Source organism: Malus sylvestris, chromosome 5 (assembly GCF_916048215.2).
Source record: "Malus sylvestris chromosome 5, drMalSylv7.2, whole genome shotgun sequence".
NCBI classification, from domain to species: domain Eukaryota; kingdom Viridiplantae; phylum Streptophyta; class Magnoliopsida; order Rosales; family Rosaceae; genus Malus; species Malus sylvestris.
The window spans coordinates 44,647,744-44,669,250 of record NC_062264.1 but is presented as its reverse complement, the minus strand read 5'-3'; the positions used below and the strand labels follow the sequence as shown (position 1 = coordinate 44,669,250).

At 37.7% G+C, this 21,507-nt stretch overlaps 2 protein-coding genes across 2 annotated transcripts in view; both read right to left on the bottom strand.

Annotated features, from left to right (window-relative positions):
* LOC126624324 (G-type lectin S-receptor-like serine/threonine-protein kinase At1g11410) overlaps positions 1-4,497 on the bottom strand; it is a 99,756-nt gene extending 95,259 nt beyond the window's left edge. The window contains exons 1-6 of the mRNA XM_050293387.1: positions 3,130-4,497; positions 2,603-2,731; positions 2,288-2,487; positions 812-1,022; positions 362-593; positions 76-226 (exon numbers count right to left, since the gene is read on the bottom strand). Coding sequence (XP_050149344.1) covers positions 76-226; positions 362-593; positions 812-1,022; positions 2,288-2,487; positions 2,603-2,731; positions 3,130-4,441 — 2,235 coding nt within the window. The 5' untranslated portion in view covers positions 4,442-4,497. The remainder of the gene's footprint in view (positions 1-75; positions 227-361; positions 594-811; positions 1,023-2,287; positions 2,488-2,602; positions 2,732-3,129) is intronic.
* Positions 4,498-8,871: 4,374 nt separating this feature from the next.
* On the bottom strand, positions 8,872-20,950 carry LOC126622954 (G-type lectin S-receptor-like serine/threonine-protein kinase At1g11410). Its single transcript, XM_050291619.1, has 16 exons — positions 19,107-20,950; positions 18,577-18,705; positions 18,262-18,461; positions 16,649-16,859; positions 16,200-16,431; positions 15,918-16,068; positions 15,530-15,836; positions 12,195-12,339; positions 11,394-11,925; positions 10,794-11,343; positions 10,563-10,700; positions 10,231-10,436; positions 9,811-10,021; positions 9,493-9,730; positions 9,269-9,416; positions 8,872-9,183 (listed from the first exon to the last, which is right to left on the bottom strand). Exons 1-16 carry the CDS (start codon positions 20,410-20,412, stop codon positions 8,887-8,889), a joined length of 5,001 nt encoding a protein of 1,666 aa, XP_050147576.1. The 5' UTR covers positions 20,413-20,950; the 3' UTR covers positions 8,872-8,886.
* Between the last annotated feature and the right edge of the window lie 557 nt (positions 20,951-21,507).

The window sequence follows — 21,507 nt, the reverse complement described above, 5'->3', positions numbered from 1 at the left end:
ACCATTTACAAATTAATCATCAAGTTATAAAAGCAGATGGAGAGAAGTTTGGTAATGTCTTAATGTTATGCTTACATGTCCAACTAAATTTGAGTAAGGACTATCATGGTGGTAGCCGGTGTTCTTTCTGCCAGTAACAATTTCTAGTAGTAAAACACCGAAGCTATATACGTCAGACTTTACTGAAAAAAGTCCTTCCATTGCGTACTCTGGTGACATATAACCGCTGAAACAACAAAATAAAATTGATTAATTATCACAGCTTCTTTCTGTATTATTCAACAAAAGTTAATTGTATAACTCGTAGGGATGAAACTTAAAAAAAAAAACAGGTGTACTTTCAGTTTTGAATGAAACTTACTATGTCCCAACCACACGGTTTGTATTTGCTTCAATTTGTTCAGCTCCAAATATCCTAGCCATACCAAAATCTGAAATCTTGGGGTTCATAGCAGAATCCAACAGAACATTGCTGGCCTTTAGATCTCTATGGATGATTCTTAATCTTGAATCCTGATGAAGATATAAGATCCCTCTAGCAATCCCACAGACTATCTCAAAGCATCTTGTCCAATCCAAGAACTCCCCTTTTGCTTCGTATGGGAAAAAAATAAGCAAAGTAAATTAGATTGTATTCTTGCTTGGTTCAAGGTTTCTAACCGACAATTTTAGATACACAAGGGAAAAGAAAGGTGCTTGTAACTAAGTTGAGTTAAGAGCATTCAATCCTACACCTGAGGTCCTGAGCTCGATTTCCCCTCCACAATATTGCTTGTATAAAAAGAATAACAAAAGTAAAAGAAAGACATACCGAAAATGAAAAAGTCAAGACTTTTGTTTGGCAAGTATTCATAGATCAGCATCTTCTCTTCATCTTGAACGCAGCAACCCATGATCCTCACAAGGTTCCTGTGTTGGAGCTTTGAAAGCAGCAGAACTTCATTCTTAAACTCTCCAATTCCTTGGCCAGAATTCTTGGCTAGTCTTTTCACTGCTATCTCCTTTCCATTATCAAGCACACCCTGAATTTATAATCCAAATTCAACTTATAGTGCACTTACCTTTCATGAAAATTGTCAACATAATCGTAGCTCTATATATATATCCTCTCCTTGAAATTGCATTTATACATTAACAAAGGAGTAAAACTCAATGCATATGCATAAAAATGCTTTGACTACATCAAGTGAAGGAGAAACGCGATTGAAATAACAAAAGATCGCAGTATTTTGAATTATTACTTTAATCTAAAGTAAGGTTTTCAATTGCATTATTTTGTTGTATTTACAACTCTGCCACTATTTTGTTTGTTGACCAAAATGCCCACAATTTTGTACAGAGGGTTTGGGACGGGATTGGGAATCGGGTTAGACGCGCTCTCCTCTCACCTCTTTTCCTCTTTCTCTCCTACGCGTGCGCTTTCCTGCCATATCTCATCCCTCCTCTCTCTATTGGAAAACCCACAATGTTTCTCCGATTCCCGTATCTCTCGATGTTAGAAAGCGTTTTACGGTATGTTGAATTTCTCGAATTTCCCTTTATTTGGGTTTCCTCTATCCTTTTTGCGTTTGATTGGGAGTTTATAAATTAGGGTTCTTGGGATGTGGGAGTTTATATATACTACATATATATAAGTAGTATGGCTTACCATATATAGATTTAAAACTTTCTACGTGTTTTATACAGTTTCAAAATCCGCATCACTGTGTGGGATAATTGTGAAAAGTAGAAATAAGATAGTTCCCATCACTTATCGATTATTGATTGGGTTTGAATTTTAATGAAATATATTTTTGAGTCAGCCTTTCCAGTCTTTATTGGACGGGTCTCTTGATTTTTGTTAACTGTAATGGTCTTGTAATCCTATTGTTTGCAAGTGTCAATAACCTGTGAGCTAAATGTTAGCTTAGCTTGTAAGCAATATAGTTTGGATATATATCCTTATGGAACACTACCTTGTATTTTTCTGAAACCATTAACAAAGATTCACTTTTTGTCTAAAATCTCTCTCTCTCTCTCTCTCTCTCTCTCTCTCTCTCTCTCTCTCTCTCTAAATCTTGCTCCCTCTCTCTTCTTGATTCTCTTTCTTTCTCTGCAAGATTTCTTCATTATGTTCTTCTGTTTAAACTACAAGGGTATGTTCTTATGTTTAAAGTACAAGGGTGAGTAGAGGAAAAAATAATAAAATATTTGATTTGGAGTGCAGATGGCTAAAAAATATATCTAAAAAATGTCTATTCAAAGTTTGATTTGTGATTTGAGACATTATCTGAGGGCAACTACGTACCTTATAAACGGAGCCGAAACCACCTGTTCCAAGCTTCTTGTTGGAAGCAAAATTATTTGTGGCCTTAACTATGACACTTAGTTCAAAGAATGGTAATTCGGAGTTTATTCCACTTTCATCAATATTTGTTCTAGCAGAAGAATCTTCCCAGGAGGTTGATGCTATGGTCGTATTGAAAAATTTATCCTGACTTCTCTTACCTGTGATAAAAGTACATAAACAGATAATATTGTGTTCTTAATTAATTAAAACCAATATCCAGTTACATAATTGTGAATGATTAGAGGGCAACCTAGTAAAAGGAAATTTGTTTACCTTTTCTCTTCCTCTTTACCAACCAACATGCAAGGGAAAACAAGAGGAAGAACAATAGACCACATGCTACTGAAACTTCCAGCTTCCTCTTCTTGCCAAAAGAACTGTTTGACTTCTTTGCGTATTGAGCTGTAGATATACAAGCATTTATTTCCATGTTTAAAAAACCTTGTAAAAATTCGGGAAAAAAAAACCTTGTAAAAAGCTCCAATGAACATAAGAACTAAATTTTTAGTATTAATTTATAGAAATTTCAGAATTTTTTATAAAAAAATTAGTCCTCTAAAAAAGTAATCTTACACTCTTGACTGAATAATTTCACTTTTATTATTCGGCAAGAGACCAGTGCCAAATGATTTTTTTAGAATGACAACAAACGTACAACTACCAAACTAAATAATAATTCCTTAAATTTTTTAATGAAATAAAGAAAGAAGATTTTTTTTTTCATGGAACCTCGGTGTTATGAGGGGAATTATTGATAAGGAAAAGAGAAGAAAGAAGATAAATTGATAATGGAAATATACCTGAAACATTTGCATCAACTCGCACATATAAATCTTGACCCGTATCCAAATAAGTCCTTGCGTCCATCAAGTCCCCATGCCATGTTATACAGCCACTCCCTCCCTGCCTTTCATCTGCATTTGCGTATGCCGTGCAAGAACAATTTCTCAGGCATTCTTCTTTACATGCTTCCCGACTCCTACTCATGTTCACACGTGCCGTAGAAGTGTCCGGCACCTTCACACGTTCTAACTTCACGAACCCTTCCCCGTTTTGGCAAACGGATGGACCCTTTTGCCTCACGCACCCGCCTGACCAATCTCTCAAATACCACTCATGTTGCAACTTGGGTTCGAATCCAGGTAGGCATTTGCACTCAAATTTATCTTCAAAGTTTGGGTATGGGTAACAAATGCTATTCGGACCACACACCCCGTAAGAATCACACTGCCAATCCGGCGACCAATGCGGGACCCATTTATGCACTTCATCGTCCCATGCGGACCGTTCAATGTTTCCTGATTCATCGATCACCAATTTTACGAAGCTTGATTCAGGAACTAGATCCATGATGGATACCTCATCTTTATTGTTCACAAAAGTAACGTTAGTGAAGAATAGTTTTACCATTGCAGGCACCCCGGACCATCTTTCACCGGTCCAAGGTCCAGTCCGCCACAATCGAGTCTGACCCTTGTATAAGAACTCCTGTGGACTCTCACTTGGCTCCATCCGGAACGAACAGTTGCCCATTCCCGGATCATCTTGGGACTTCCAAGATGTGAGGAAACGGTTCAATCTGGACCGCCTGTCCAGCCCAATTTTCATAAAAGGAAGCATCGTATTTGTGGGATAATCAAAACCTTGCCACACCTTTTCACCATTAATTTCAACAACAAGATTTCCCTTATTCGAAAGCTTGGCTATCACGGAATTGTTTGGAGAAGAGACGGTGAGATTAGCGGACCAGATAGGGGTGTTTTGGTCCTCCCCATAAATAACAAGGCCACCATGATCTCCATGAATGGCTAGAAGTCCAGTTCCAGCAGTAGGAACTATGGGGTTTTCTCTGTTTGCAATCCAGACAATGGTTTTGATTGGAATTTTGTTGTACCAAACTCCGATGTAACGGTTACGAGAATTGCCTGGCTTAAAAAACCCTAGTGCAAAGATTTTAGTGGTGGAGAGAAGAACGTCGTCCTCTCTTAGGGGTTGCCTTGATGTAATGGCGTCTAAGGTAACCGAAATGGAAGAGGGAAGAATCACAAGGAAGACGAGCAATACAGTACTGACAAAAAAGAATTCAGTAGAATTCATTGTTAGCTTTCTCATGGAGGAGTTTAAGTGCTTAAATGGCTGCTTCTTTCTCGTGGAGGAGTTTCAGTAACGCTAATTTAAGGGCATACGCTCGACTTCCAGTTGTATTCAATAGATAGATAAGACAAATTGGCTCTGAATGGGGCCAAGTCTGTACGAGTACGACCGTAATGAATGATTTTACCTTTTATTTTTGTCATAAAATTCAACACCACGTAATGCCTTGTGAAAGTAACTTCTGCCACGGTTGGCCTATCTGATGCCCTTTCTTGCACGCAAAGTACGTCCGACCCAAAGATGGATCGACTATAGCTAATCCCTTCTCCTCTCCACATATCCGATGCATTTTTTTCTACCAAGAGTTTTGTTATCTTTGAATATGTCGACAATCTTTATGTTGCTTTCCACCGTTGTTCAAAGAAAATATAATTACCTTCAGTGCCGCGAGGAGACTATTACAATCATTAAAAGAAAATTAACAGTATGTACCATGCATAGAAGTACAGTACATTGTCTGAAGTGTAATAACACATGAACACATAATTGAAAGAAGAAGAAATGTTGTATAACCTAACCATTACCGTGCTACAACCGTAGTTATCGTCCCGTTGTTTAGAGAGGAAGCTCCTCTGTTTGACACTGCTGAGTTTGGATTGTTGGATTGTAATATAAAAGCAAGTTTCTTGGGAGAGGGAAGAGTTGTTTTATTACCCAACAGAAAAAAAACTTCGGACATGGTGGTTGGCCTATCTGATGCACTTTCTTGCACGCAAAGTAGCCCGATGTGGATGTGTGAAAATTAGGAACACAAAAAGGTTTTGTATATTTCTCTATATATTTTAGAACTACAAGAGAGGGCTCCTTTTCACACTTACAATCGGAAATCAAGGAACAATTTACAAGAAAGATAAAGGGCAAAGATACTAAAAAACATAAACCTAGAATTAAGGGATATGGACCAAGGGTGACGGTAGTGGCAGTAGCCACTTTACTTGAAAATATGAGATAAAGTTGCAGTGATATGGACTAAGGGTGACGGTAGTGGCTACTGAAAATATGGATAAAGTTGCAGTGATATGGACTAAGGGTGACGGTAGTGGCTACTGAAAATATGGATAAAGTTGCAGTGATATGGACTAAGGGTGACGGTTGCAGTGATATGGACTAAGGGTGACGGTAGTGGCTACTGAAAATATGGGATAAAGTTGCAGTGATATGGACTAAGGGTGACGGTAGTGGCAGTAGCCACTTTACTTGAAAATATTGGATAAAGTTGCAGCTGCAACTTGACATCATAGAGCATGTTGTGTCTAGTTTCAATAGGATGCATCTTGAAACCTCGTGAGCAGGATACGTCTGATCCAAAGATGGATAGACTATACCTAAGGTCATCTCTAATCGAAGGGTCCAGAGGGCCAGAAGGCCGAAAATAGCCCTAAAATCGTCTCCAACCAAGGGCTAGGCCAGAGGGCTCTGGAATCTGGGAGGGCCCCACGGGATCAGAGAGGGCTGGAGGGCTGGAGGGCTGGCTGCTTTCGGCCAGCCAGCCAGCCCCGGGCTGGCTATTTTTTTTTTAATGTTTTCCTATTGCTGTCGGTTATAACCGACAGCATTAAAGAAGAATTTTTTAATACTGTCGGTTATAACCGATAATAATAGTTATTCAAAGCAAAAATTTTATTTTTAATTACTATTAGTGTCGGATATAACCGATACTAATAGTTTGAATTTTTTTCAATATAACGGCTAGTAGCCGTTGTATTAACTTTTTTTTTTTTTATGAATTTAAACTTCTTTTTTCCCTTCTTTTTTTTTCCTTTTCATATGAATCAAATTATGTTTCATATGTTTTTTCAATTCTATTTTACAAAATTTGTTTCTATTTTTTTTTAAATTCTATTTTTTTTCCTATACCTTCTATTTTACAAAATTTGTTTCATATTTTTTTTAAATTCCATTTTTTTCCTATAACTTTTATTTCACAAAATTTGTTTCAATTTTTTTTTAAATTCTATTTTTTTCTTATAACTTCTATTTTACAAAATTTGTTTCATATTTTTTAAAATTCCATTTTTTTTTCCTATAACTTCTATTTCACAAAATTTGTTTCATATTTTTTTTCGATTCTATTTTTTTTTCCTATAACTTCCTAGGCCATTTATACAACATTAAATTAAATTAAGTAACATGAAACAACATTAAACAATATGAAATTGTAGTTTTTAAATAATAAATTATGTTTGGCCTTATGGCCCTTTGGCCCTCGGTTGGAGACGGTTTTTTGTGACAGGGCTAAAACGAGCCCTCTGGCCCTTTGGCCCTCGGTTGGAGACGAAGGCCAATATGGCCATGTACTGTTCATTAAAATATTAATATCTTGGGGAATCTTGGAGGGCCAGAGGGCTAAAACGAGCCATCTGGCCAACCCTCGGTTAGAGATGGCCTAAGGCTTTCTCTTCTCTCCATATATCCCAAATCTGATGCGATCGTTTAGCATAAACATTCAAAGTGAGAATTGGCAAGTCATTATATTTTACATATAGCTTTGAATTGCTTACTTGTCCCCTGTGGATAATTTTTAGTCTCAGAGTCTTAATGAAGGTATGGTACCTCTCGAGCAATTCCGAGAATAATCTCAAAATTCCCAGTCCAAGAATGAGCTTCGATTTCTATCTGGTACGAAAACATGAAACCTTGAGTCAGGTCGTGGAGAGAGATGAAAGACAACATGTTCCAGCTTGCTTCTATTTAATCACTTATGCTTTGTTCGTTTGAGTTTTTCTTGTTAATTTGATTAGATTATAAAGTGTTTAACTAATTCCTGGAATTCATGTCTGTAATATCAAACTATATCAAACAGTTGTATAATGAAAAAACAATGGAAGAAGGAAGCCAAATAATGACAACGAAAATATCGTGTGTCGAATTCTGATGAGGCTTTCGGAGGACTCGTTGGTTGGAAGCACGACTTTCTCAGGCTTATCAGCTACCTCCATCTGGGGGCATCCTTCAATTTGTCGTCTTGGGTCGCGACCTGAGCCTCCGTGGCCATCGCCGAGGAGGTGGAGACTCCATCTCTACCGCCGTAGAGGGACAGAGCCCTGAACTCGGAGCTCAGTGGCGAAGCGCAGTGTTTAACTGGGGAAAGCAAAGAAGAGGACTTTAGGAGAGGGACTGAGAGGAAGGAAGAAGAAGTGGCCATTGCCATTCTCTGAAGGATTACCATCTGGGTCGTGTTTGGATTTCAGAATTATGATTGGGTTCGTGTGCAACGGTGGAGGGTGAGTGAGAGTGGCGTTCGTGACTTCGTTTGTGGCGGAGGTTTGGCTTTCCGTTTTTGTCCCATCCCCTCACCAAATCCCACACAGCCGGCGATCCCACACAGCGATCATCAACGCGTGGATCGCAAAACCGAAAATTCCGCCCAAAGACCCAAAACCCATTCCGAAGCCCAGTGGCAATTTTGCAAATAACGTTAAATCAGGGGGCGGATAGACTCGGTGGTAATTTCATAAATAAACTGAAATCTGCCCCAAAATTGCACAGCACCACCCCCTACTGTAAAATAAAGTAATATAATTGCCTTCAGTGCCGCGAGGTGACTATTAAAATCATTAAAAAAATAAGAGTGCAGATAAGCATAAAATTACAGTATATTGTCTGAAGTGTTATAATGTATGAGGACATCATTTTTTGGGTCCACATAAGAAGACATCGTTGAAAGAAGAAGAAATGTTTTATAACCTAAGTCATTAGCACGTGGTCCAATAATTTAGTATTAATAATAATTTAACAAAAAAGTCATTAGCGTGTTACCAGCGTAGTTATCGAAAACTGAGAATTTCAATTTAGCTTTACACTGGACAAAGAAATTTAAAATTATTAAGGAATTTCAAAATGACAGAATTTTATTTTTTAGAATTTGTAAAGAATTTGAATTCTTTTTTGTTTGGTTAACCTACAAGAATGATCGAATCTGAATAGGAATTTTTTATTTTTAAGCTCCCACTCATAAAAATTTAGAAATGACATTCATTTACATAGAATTTAAAACCCTTGGAGTCCCAAATTCCAAATTTTTTTTACGCGAAAATTCAAAATTTCTATGTTTATGAATCCAAAACAAAGGAATTGGTGCATATTAATTTATAATTTCTAACTTTTGTCAAAATTCCAAGCTTATTTTTGTAATAAAAAAAAGTTAAAAACTAAAACTTGTTTTGTTAAGAAGGGGAATTCGCACGCTACCTATCATGGCCAAGATTTTTGTTTACAACTAAGAATTTAAATTTGTTACTCACACGTCTTCATGTTTGATCTAAAATTTAAACATTTGGGCCTCTTTTGGATTCTGGGATTTGAATTTGAATTTAAAAATCTTCACGTACAAAGAAATCTCGATTTGAGTACAAATACTTGAAGTAAAGCAAAATCTCTACAAGGGCCTAAAAAGTGCAAACTCAATGAGCTTCAATAACCGTTACTGTTATATCATTTACAGAGGAAGCTCCTCTAGACGTTGAAGAATCCAGACCACTGGTTTTGAAGCTAAACGCTGCCTTTTTTGGATGTGGAAGATTCGTTTTATTCCCCAGCATGAACACAGCATCTAGCATGGTTGGCCGGTCCGTTGCGTTTTCTTGCACGCACAAGAGCCCAATTTGAATGCATCTCATAACTTCATGAGTCGAATACGACTGGTTCAGTGATGAACCAACTATGTCCAAGACTTTTCCTTCTGTCCACAAGTCCCATATCTGAAACAAGTGTGAGCACAATGCTTAGATTATTGGACTATTCAAGAGTTAGATTTATCATCTGAATAATTATCTGTTTACTTACAAGTCCAACCAAATTCAGAGAGGTGTTTTCGAATTGGAAGCTGTTCTTTCTGCCGCTAATGATCTCTAATGCCAAGACTCCGAAGCTAAACACATCGGATTTTGTGGAATATAGCCCATCCATAGCATACTCCGATGACATGTAACCACTGCAATCATACATTATCAGTACTAAAAAAAAATATCAGCTCTAGAGTTTCATTTCAAGTGAGAGAAGAGAATTACTAGGTGCCAACAATTCTATTCGTGTTTGCTTCAATTTGGTCATCCCCGAACATTCTTGCCATGCCAAAATCAGATATTTTTGGGTTCATTGAACCATCCAGTAAAACATTGCTTGCTTTCAAATCCCTGTGGATTATTTTTAGTCTCGAATCTTGATGAAGATATAGGACGCCTCGAGCAATCCCAATGATAATTTGAAATCTTTTTCTCCAATCTAACAACGACTTTCTGTTTTTATCTGAACACAACACATAAAAGCTTCTATGAGCTACAAGTTTAGGATTTCTTAATTTCAGCATGTATTCATAGATTGCATACCGAAAATGCATAAGTCCAAGCTGCGATTCGGCATGTATTCATAGATTAGCATCCTCTCTTCTTTATGTATGCACCAACCCAAAAGCCTCACAAGATTTCTATGCTGAAGCTTTGCTATAAGCATTACTTCGTTCTTAAATTCATCTACGCCTTGTCCTGAATTTCTCGATAATCTTTTGACAGCTATGTCCTGTCCATCAGCTAGACATCCCTGAAATCACAGTGAAGACTCGACAATCTTAATGACAACTTCAGATCGATATAATGTTTACATCCAATTCTGTATTATCTGCCTCAATGTCACAGAGCTTATGTATTGGTATATTTGCAGCAGAGTAAACAAAGTACACGGAAGCGTATTTCACATTTTATTTGAAGCCACACAATGCTGAGACACTCAAAATGTTCTGGGGAAAGTACCTTATATACCGTGCCGAAGCCGCCGTGTCCAAGCTTGTTAGCAGAAGAGAAGTTTTCTGTGGCTGCAACCACAGTGGTTAAATCGAAAAAAGGTAAATCTGTGTCTCCTCTGTGTTCATCAACCACATTTTTTATTGGCAAATCTTCATAGCTTCGTACACCAGAAGCAGCGGGATCGTTCAGAAATCTGCGTTCTCCTCCTCTCCCTGTTTCAATTCCATTGAAATTTCAGGGTATAAAAAATTTCACAAAGAAAATGAAATTTGAGCTGAAATAAAGCAGCAAACAAATTTACAAGACAATAGAAGGGGAAACTTTTCCTTTTCGCATACCTTTCCTGCTCCTTTTCCTGAACCAATATAGAACTGCGAGGATGAGCAATGAGGCGACAGAAATTGACACTACCAATATAATAGCCAGTCGCCTTCTCCCGGAAAAATACCCTCCTCCAGACTTGTTTTTATACTGAGCTGAAAAAATGAAAACAAGATCAATTCACCAGTGCTATGAAAGTTATGAAGTTGAAACATGTAATTGACGCAATCTGAATGAAAATAAGGTACCTAAAACTACTGCATCAACGCGAATGTACAAATCTTGCCGGCCTTCTGTGAACTGCTTAGTATCCACCAAATCTCTGTACCATGTCATGCATCCAGTCCCTCCATTCCTCACATTTGCACTCGCATATGCCAAGCACGCGCAGTTCTTCAAGCACTCCTCCTCGCACGCTTCTAAGCTCAAATTATTCTCCAATTTTATAGAGGACGTGTCTGGAACCTTTACATTTTCCATCTTCACAAAGCCCTCGCCGTTCCTGCACATGGACGGCGAGCCCTGCGGCCTCTTGCACCCATCTGTCCCATCTCTTAAATCCCAATCCTGCGGTGAGGTTGGTTCATATCCGGGGTAGCATGTGCAGTTGAACCCACTGTTGGTGTAAGGATTGCAATTGCCAAATTGACCACACTTGCCATAGCTGTCACAAGCATCCAATGGTGCCGACCAAAGCGAAACCCACTGGTGCTGCTGGTCCTGCCATGATAGATGGTTGAGTGTTCCCGACCCGTCTATTGTGATCACCGAGTAAATTAAAAGGTCGAGAACAGTCCACTGCACAGAAATTCATCTTTGTTGTTCACAAAATAGATCTTAAACACAACGCTCCGATGCATGGCTGGTATGCGGCCCCATTGAATCCCGTTCCACTGTCCTGACCTCCACCACTTAGCGTCATCCTTGTACAAGATCAACTGAGGCGATCCATTCGAGTCCATTCTCAACGAAACATTCCCCGTCCCAGGATCATTGTCCGAGTTCCAACACGTGAGGAACCGGTTTATGCCACTTCTTCTGTCCAACCCGACTTTCATATTCGGAAGAAGAATATTTGTACGGTGATCAGTGCTCTGCCAAAACACATCCTGGTTGCCAGCCAAAACAAGGTTTCCTGAATCAAGAATTTGCGCAAAAATATTATCGTTGCTGTCTGATGATATCGAAACATTTGTTGACCATAGAGGAATAAAGCCTTGACTAGTATTGGCTTGCAGCACTAGGTTTCCATCAGAACCTATTGAGAGAACTCCTGACCTACCATTGATGGGCTTATCTCTGTTGGCCACCCACACAACCAAGTCTTCCGAAAATTTGTACCAAATTCCTAAAGAACGATAAAGAACGATAAAACTTCTTCTACAAGATTGTATTTCACTCAATGAATTTACAATTACACAGAAGAGAATATATATAGCCTTTAGCTCTTTACAAATATACCCTTGACTATCTTAACTAAACTTGTAACCATTCTAACTAACTATAGTTAATAACAAACTAACCACATTTAGCTTTTACTAATCTATTTAACATCAACATTTAGCTTTTGTAAAATATCCGACAGTAAGAGCTGTTTTTTGTCGATTATAGTAACGACATTATTAAATGGTTTTGTAGTAGTGATACACCCCCTCAAGCGAGAGGAGGAATCCGAGTTGATTCCAATGGGAAGCTTGGAACACAAGTATCGGAACTGATTTTTAGACAAAGATTTTGTATGAAGATCAGCCAATTGATTAGCACTGCAAACAAACTGGACTTTGAGAAGATTAGCTAGAACCAGTTCGCGAATGTAATGATAATCAATCTCAACATGCTTCGTGCGAGCATGAAAAATAGGATTAGAGGCTAAAGAGATGGCTGAAATGTTATCACACCACAGGATAGGCAGTTTAGGGACACACCATTTTGTTGGGGTGTAAACGGTAGTCGTCTGGTGACTAATATCATGAAGTTTTCCTACCGACAAAAGATTACACTTAACATCAAGAACAAGTAAAGCACGGATCAGTGATAAGGTTGGAGTCAGAGAGATAGTGCATTCATCCTTCATAGGGAAAGGTGTTCCATTTGCACTAGTAATATACGGATCACGAATATAGTCACATAACTCATCAAACACTCTAGGGTCACTAGTCACATGATCAGTGACCCCAGTATCAATTATCTATTTATTTGTTCCATCAAAATGCATAACAATATTATAATTATATTAAGCCATTGAACAAAATCACGAACAATAAAGGCACAAAAGATACGCAGCGAAATAAAAACAATTTACCAGAACACAATAGCAATCACTGTTGACGGACTGTAGAGGATCACTGTTCATGATACTGTAGCAATAATTATTTACGGCACTGTAGAGAATCACTGTTCACAAAGTAGACCACTGTTCACGCACTGTAGCAAGCGCGACACTATTCACTTCTTTTTTTCATAAAAGGAAATCACGAAAACTGTGGGCACAAAATTAAAGCACACAGGTCACCAAGAGCGAACTGCTCTGATACCATATTAAACTAAACATAGTAAATACCAAAAATATATATGACAATATTTGAAATTTTCTTATCTATTTATTAATCTCCAAAGTGGAGTATATATATGAGTTACAATTAGTATTGCATATGTACTTCACCAATATGGAACAATAAACTACTATATACACTTTAACTAATATATAATTCGCAACAGTCCAAACCTTTGTTCGGAACGTATTCATAGGTTATAACGTCTTTTCTTCATCTCGAACGCAGCAACCTAAAATCTTGATAGAGAGGGATATTTTGGTCATTTACATAGAGGCCTCCATGATCTCTGTTAATGGGTAATACGGTTGTCCCTGTTTAAAACCCAAATGATGGTTTGCACTGGAATTTTGTTATCCCAAACTCCAACATAGAAGTTTGAAGAATGTATGGGGCTGAAGAATCCGATTGCGAATATTATCCAGCTAGGGTAAAAATGCAAGATGGGAGAAGTACAAGAAAGATAAGCAACATAATACTGACTTCATTAGCCGCCACTGTAGAACTCATACTTTTATTTACTTCATGAGAATCCTAAACTTGTTAATTAGCCTAAATAAATAAATAATAAACTTGTTAATTAGCCAATGGATGATCTTAAAATGAAGCTGTTTGATTTTTCTAAACAAGTTGCACACGGACATTTATATGGGGGTGTGCTATCCACACTTTTTTTTATTTTTCACACACATTTGTTAATTTTTATCCGTTGATCTTCTTCAATTCATTTGATCCGACAGCGGAAAATCGAAAATGTGTGAGAGAAGTAAAAAGGGATGTGTGGATATTATACCCCTTTATATGCCCCCTTTATATACCGTTGATTGTTTCATTCCGAGAATTTATGGCTAGTACTTTTTTTTTTTTTCCAGAGAATTGATTTCTATACGTAGACATGCACATTGCTCCATCCTCCACCTTTTATATACACGCCTGAGATTGACCGTAACATACTTGAATTAGAAATACTAGGAATTAAAAGGTCCGCCAAATTTGAAAGAGTCCAAGCTTTTGTGTGAAGGCATGCATGCGTCAACCAAAAAGCCACAAGAAGTCACGTTTCTTTTTTTCTTAAATTTTATGAGCTCTAATATCAATAAGGTTACCTAACGAAAGACTTTGAATAAAATCAAGTGATGTGACATTTTAGGATTCATACAGTCGACTTCATTTAATGGGATAAAATTTGGTTGTTGTTTATTTAACATCAGCAAGGTTCACTTTGCTGTGAGAATCTTCATTTTCAAAGCATGGTAAATTTGGTTCACGCTTTCTTCACACAGTAACAAATTGTATGAGCTTAATATTATCTTTTGCAAGCTGCTACTATTACATATATCTCGTGAAACATTTTCAAACTTAATACATCTTACTTACAAGTAAAGAATAATACCATCAAACCATAACATTGAGTGTCAATATGAGAGTGTGAAATAGAAAGATAAAGATAACAAAAAACATTTTAGTTTTTATATTTAAAAACTTAAAAAGTAAAAAAAAGGAAAAGAAAGAGAAAAAAAGGCCCCCCGCCATTTCTACTTTCTCGCTGGCAATCCCGCGGTTAATATAAAAAAGTAAAAAGCCAATAAGGAATTCGTGCTTAATATTGTATGCGCTTAATATTGTCTTTTGCAAACTACTACTATTACATATATATCTTCTGGAACATTTTCGATATCCTAGGTCTTTTTTTAGCGAGCTTCTTTTTCTGTACATGTCACCTTCAGTACTTGTTGATTGATCTCCACAAGTACAATTCCTCCTCAATAAAAATGCAGGCTGTTTTGGAAAACAACCGACGACATGGTTGGCCGGTCAGTAGCATACTCTTGAGCACACAAGAGGGCAATTGTATTTTATGCATCTCACAATTTCGTTTATGACATAACCTTTTATATCATTCATACATAATGTTTCATACAATTTGTATTCCCGCATCAATGTCTGGGCAACATTTCTAGTAACATCCATAGGTCCAATGTGTTCCCAGCGTCCCATCCTAGACTTTTTCTTTTGATTGCAGGTTGACATGTGGCATGATTAGTGTTTGAGTAGGTTTGCTCCTAAAACCTTGTGTCATAAAGTTATCAGCCTTCCTACATGTCTTTGGCGGTCGAAAAGTACTTCTATGTAGCCTAGTCGGACTGATGTTGAATGTTGCAAATAATTTATAGCTTGTATTTACAACAAGACAAATGATGAGTATAGCAGCTATAGAACTTAGATCCCCAATTATAGGGCATATATTTTATAACGTGTATTTACAACAAGACAGCTGATGAGTGTTGCATATTAAAATAGAACTTAGATCCCTAGTTATAAGGCAAATTATTGAGGGAAATCGGGGTATATCCTCTCTTCTTATCTCACTCATCATGTGATTCTCAATTGAATAATATAGTATGTCCGATTATACGTCTGGTTCTCCCCTTAGCGACCTTCTGCTTCTGTATAGGTCATCTCATTTACAGAGCAAGCTCCATCAGTATTGGTTGATGGGTCTCCACTAGTATGATAACCTCTCTTCAACAAAAATCCAGGTTGCTTTGGTGAAGGAATTGTTGCATCATTACCCAACATGGAAACCACTGCTGACATGAGTGGACGATCCTTTGCTTGCTCTTGCACGCACAAAAGGGCAATGTGAATACATCTTAGAACTTCGTTGACAGGGTATGATTCTCCCAGAGATGAATCAATGATTTCCAAGGCTTTATTTTCCTTCCACAAGTCCCAAACCTAAAAACCATTTACAAATTAATCATCAAGTTATAAAAGCAGATGGAGAGAAGTTTGGTAATGTCTTAATGTTATGCTTACATGTCCAACTAAATTTGAGTAAGGACTATCGTGGTGGTAGCCAATGTTCTTTCTGCTAGTAACAATTTCTAGTAGTAAAACGCCGAAGCTATATACGTCAGACTTTACTGAAAAAAGTCCTTCCATTGCATACTCTGGTGACATATAACCGCTGAAATAACAAAATAAAATTGATTAATTATCACAGCTTCTTTTTGTATTATTCAACAAAAGTTAATTGTATAACTCGTAGGGATGAACTTTTAAAAAACAGGTGTACTTTCAGTTTTGAATGAAACTTACTATGTCCCAACCACACGGTTTGTATTTGCTTCAATTTGTTCAGCTCCAAATATCCTAGCCATACCAAAATCTGAAATCTTAGGGTTCATAGCAGAATCCAACAGAACATTGCTAGCCTTTAGATCTCTATGGATGATTTTTAATCTCGAATCCTGATGAAGATATAAGATCCCTCTAGCAATCCCACAGATTATCTCAAAGCATCTTGTCCAATCCAAGAACGCCCCTTTTGCTTCGTATGGGAAAAAAATAAGCAAAGTAAATTAGATTGTATTCTTGCTTGGTTCAAGGTTTCTAACCGACAATTTTAGATACACAAGTGAAAAGAAGGGTACTTGTAACTAAGTTGAGTTAAGAGTATTCAATCCTACACCTGAGGTCCTGAGCTCGATTTCCCCTCCACAATATTGCTTGTATAAAAAGAATAACAAAAGTAAAAGAAAGCATACCGAAAATGAAAAAGTCAAGACTTTTGTTTGGCAAGTATTCATAGATCAACATCTTCTCTTCATCTTGAACGCAGCAACCCATGATCCTCACAAGGTTCCTGTGTTGGAGCTTTGAAAGCAGCACAACTTCATTCTTAAACTCTCCAATTCCTTGGCCAGAATTCTTGGCTAGTCTTTTCACTGCTATCTCCTTTCCATTATCAAGCACACCCTGAATTTATAATCCAAATTCAACTTATAGTGCACTTACCTTTCAGGAAAATTATCAACATAATCGTAGCTCTATATATATATCCTCCCCTTGAAATTGCATTTATACATTAACAAAAGAGTAAAACTCAATGCATATGCATAAAAATGCTTTGACTACTTCAAGTGAAGGAGAAACGCGATTGAAATAACAAAAGATCGCAGTATTTTGAATTATTACTTTAATCTAAAGTAAGGTTTTCAATTGCACTATTTTGTTGTATTTACAACTCTGCCACTATTTTGTTTGTTGACCAAAATGCCCACAATTTTGTACAGAGGGTTTGGGACGGGATTGGGAAATCGGGTTAGACGCGCTCTCCTCTCACCTCTTTTCCTCTTTCTCTTCTACGCTTGCGCTCTCCTGCCATATTTCGTCCCTCCTCTCTCTCTCTCCTTCTCTACTGGAAAACCCACAATGTTTCATCTTCCTCTTTTCTTCTTTTCTCTCTGATTCCCGTATCTCTCGATGTCAGAAAGCGTCTTACGGTATGTTGAATTTCTCGAATTTCCCTTTATTTGGGTTTCCTCTATCCTTTTTGAGTTTGATTGGGAGTTTATAAATTAGGGTTCTTGGGATGTGAGAGTCGATCTTCCTAGCGCTGGCGGCGACGGCCGGAAACAACATCGGCAAAATTCTGCGGAAGAAGGGCACCGTCGTTCTTCCTCCTCTCTCTTTCAAGCTCAAGGTAGGTACCATACTGTTTCCACTCAATTAGTTTGATAGGTGCTTAACAATTTCCTACTGTTTAGATTGGGAAGCACCATACTGTTTCCACTCAATTAGTTGGATAGGTGCTTAACAATTTCCTAGGGTGGGAAACACTTGCTTTTTTTGTGTAGAAGATTAATACCATCCAACCATCACTTATATATAATTAGTATGGCTTAACAATAGGTTTGTGAATAGATTTCCATATATATATAAGTAGTATGGCTTACCATATATAGATTTAAAACTTTCTACGTGTTTTATACAGTTTCAAAACCTGCATCACCGTGTGGGATAATTGTGAAAAGTAGAAACAAGATAGTTCTCATCACTTATCGATTATTGATTGAGTTTGAATTTTAATGAAATATATTTTTGAGTCAGCCTTTCCAGTCTTTATTGGACGGGTCTCTTGATTTTTGTTAACTGTAATGGTCTTGTAATCCTATTGTTTGCAAGTGTCAATAGAGCTAAATGTTAGCTTAGCTTGTAAGCAATATAGTTTGGATATATATCCTTATGGAAGGGTGAGTAGAGGAAAAAATAATAAAATATTTGATTTGGAGTGTAGATGGCTAAAAAATATATCTAAAAAATGTCTATTCAAAGTTTGATTTGTGATTTGAGACATTATCTGAGGGCAACTACGTACCTTATAAACGGAGCCGAAACCACCTGTTCCAAGCTTGTTGTTGGAAGCGAAATTATTTGTGGCCTTAACTATGGCACTTAGTTCAAAGAATGGTAATTCGGAGTTTATTCCACTTTCATCAATATTTGTTCTAGCAGAAGAATCTTCCCAGGAGGTTGATGCTATGGTCACATTGAAAAATTTATCCTGACTTCTCTTACCTGTGATAAAAGTACATAAACAGATAATATTGTGTTCTTAATTAATTAAAACCAATATCCAGTTACATAATTGTGAATGATTAGAGGGCAACCTAGTAAAACGAAATTTGTTTACCTTTTCTCTTCCTCTTTACCAACCAACATGCAAGGGAAAACAAGAGGAAGAACAATAGACCACATGCTACTGAAACTTCCAGCTTCCTCTTCTTGCCAAAAGAACTGTTTGACTTCTTTGCGTATTGAGCTGCAGATATACAAGCATTTATTTCCATGTTTAAAAAACCTTGTAAAAATTCGGGAAAAAAAACCTTGTAAAAAGCTTCAATGAACATAAGAACTAAATTTTTAGTATTAATTTATAGAAATTTCAGAATTTTTTATAAAAAAAATTAGTCCTCTAAAAAAGTCATCGTACAGTCTTGACTGAATAATTTCACTTTTATTATTTGGCAAGAGACCAGTGCCAAATGATTTTTTTAGAATAACAACAAACGTACAACTACCAAACTAAATAATAATTCCTCAAAATTTTTAATGAAATAAAGAAAGAAGATTTTTTTTTTCTTCATGGAACCTCGGTGTTATGAGGGGAATTATTGATAAGGAAAAGAGAAGAAAGAAGATAAATTGATAATGGAAATATACCTGAAACATTTGCATCAACTCGCACATATAAATCTTGACCTGTATCCAAAAAAGTCCTTGTGTCAATCAAGTCCCCATGCCATGTTATACAGCCACTCCCTCCCTGCCTTTCATCTGCATTTGCGTATGCCGTGCAAGAACAATTTCTCAGGCATTCTTCTTTACATGCTTCCCGACTCCAACTCATGTTCACACGTGCCGTAGAAGTGTCCGGCATCTTCACACGTTCCAACTTCACGAACCCTTCCCCGTTTTGGCAAACGGATGGACCCTTTTGCCTCACGCACCCGCCTGACCAATCTCTCAAATACCACTCATGTTGCAACTTGGGTTCGAATCCAGGTAGGCATTTGCACTCAAATTTATCTTGAAAGTTTGGGTAACAAATGCTATTCGGACCACACACCCCGTAAGAATCACACTGCCAATCCGGCGACCAATGCGGGACCCATTTATGCACTTCATCGTCCCATGCGGACCGTTCAATGTTTCCTGATTCATCGATCACCAATTTTACGAAGCTTGATTCAGGAACTAGATCCATGATGGATACCTCATCTTGATTGTTCACAAAAGTAACGTTGGTGAAGAATAGTTTTACAATTCCAGGCACCCCGGACCATCTTTCACCGGTCCAAGGTCCAGTCCGCCACAATCGAGTCTGACCCTTGTATAAGAACTCCTGTGGACTCTCACTTGGCTCCATCCGGAACGAACAGTTGCCCATTCCCGGATCATCTTGGGACTTCCAAGATGTGAGGAACCGGTTCAACCTGGACCGCCTGTCCAGCCCAATTTTCATAAAAGGAAGCATCGTATTTGTGGGATAATCAAAACCTTGCCACACCTTTTCACCATTAATTTCAACAACAAGATTTCCCTTATTCGAAAGCTTGGCTATCACGGAATTGTTTGGAGAAGAGACGGTGAGATTAGCGGACCAGATAGGGGTGTTTTGGTCCTCCCCATAAATAACAAGGCCACCATGATCTCCATGAATGGCTAGAAGTCCAGTTCCAGCAGTAGGAACTATGGGGTTTTCTCTGTTTGCAATCCAGACAATGGTTTTGATTGGAATTTTGTTGTACCAAACTCCGATGTAACGGTTATGAGAATTGCCTGGCTTAAAAAACCCTAGTGCAAAGAATTTAGTGGTGGAGAGAAGAACGTCGCCCTCTCTTAGGGGTTGGTTTGTTGTAATGGCGTCTAGGGTAACCGAAATGGAAGAGGGAAGAATCACAAGGAAGAGGAGCAATACAGTACTGACAAAAAAGAATTCAGTAGAATTCATTGTTAGCTTTCTCATGGAGGAGTTTGAGTGCTTAAATGGCTGCTTCTTTCTCGTGGAGGAGTTTCAGTAACGCTTATTTAAGGGCATACGCTCGACTTCCAGTTGTATTCAATAGATAGATAAGACTGGCTCTGAATGGGGCCAAGTCTGTACGAGTACGACCGTAATGAATGATTTTACCTTTCATTTTTGTCATAAAATTCAACACCACGTAATGCCTTGTGAAAATAACTTCCGCCATGGTTGGCCTATCTGATGCCCTTTCTTGCACACAAAGTACGTCCGACCCAAAGATGGATCGACTATACCTAATCCCTTCTCCTCTCCACGTATCCGATGCATTTTTTTCTACCAAGAGTTTTGTTATCTTTGAATATGTCGACAAATCTTTATGTTGCTTTCACCGTTGTTCAAAGAAAATATAATTACCTTCATTGCCGCGAGGAGACTATTACAATCATTAAAAGAAAATTAACAGTATGTACCATGCATAGAAGTACGGTACATTGTCTGAAGTGTAATAACACATGAACACATAATTGAAAAAAGAAGAAATGTTGTATAACCTAACCATTACCGTGCTACAAGTTCCAGTTTGCTTCTATTTAATCACTTATGCTTTGTTCGTTTGAGTTTTTCTTGTTAATTTGATTAGATTATAAAGTGTTTAACTAATTCCTGGAATTCATGTCTGTAATATTGAACTATATCAAACAGTTGTATAATGAAAAAACAATGGAAGAAGGAAGCCAAATAATGACAACGAAAATACCGTGTGTCGAATTCTGATGAGGCTTTCGGAGGACTCATTGGTTGGAAGCACGACTTTCTCAGGCTTATCAACTACCTCCATCTGGGGGCATCCTTCAATTTGTCGTCTTGGGTAGCGACCTGAGCCTCTGTGGCCATCGCCGAGGAGGTGGAGACTGTAAGAATAACATGCCAGATCATAGATATGCCAATAAATCACCAATACTACCAACAAACAATGTGAACAACATAACCATAAATCTCAGCATTAAACCAATCAAAACATACCTGCAGAACTTGAACTCGAAGAAGCCATAGCAGCTTCACCACCAGACAATCTTCTCCTCTTTAGCAAAACTA

Excerpts from the sequence above, each read along its gene's own strand:
- LOC126622954 (XM_050291619.1), bottom strand. The coding sequence starts at position 20,412 with ATGAGAAAGCTAACAATGAATTCTACTGAATTCTTTTTTGTCAGTACT. Across the intron at positions 16,069-16,199 it reads AACCGTGTGGTTGGGACATA|CGGTTATATGTCACCAGAGT; the intron begins GTAAGTTTCATT and ends TTGTTATTTCAG. Across the intron at positions 10,701-10,793 it reads CGTTGATGCAGTAGTTTTAG|CTCAGTATAAAAACAAGTCT; the intron begins GTACCTTATTTT and ends TCATTTTTTCAG.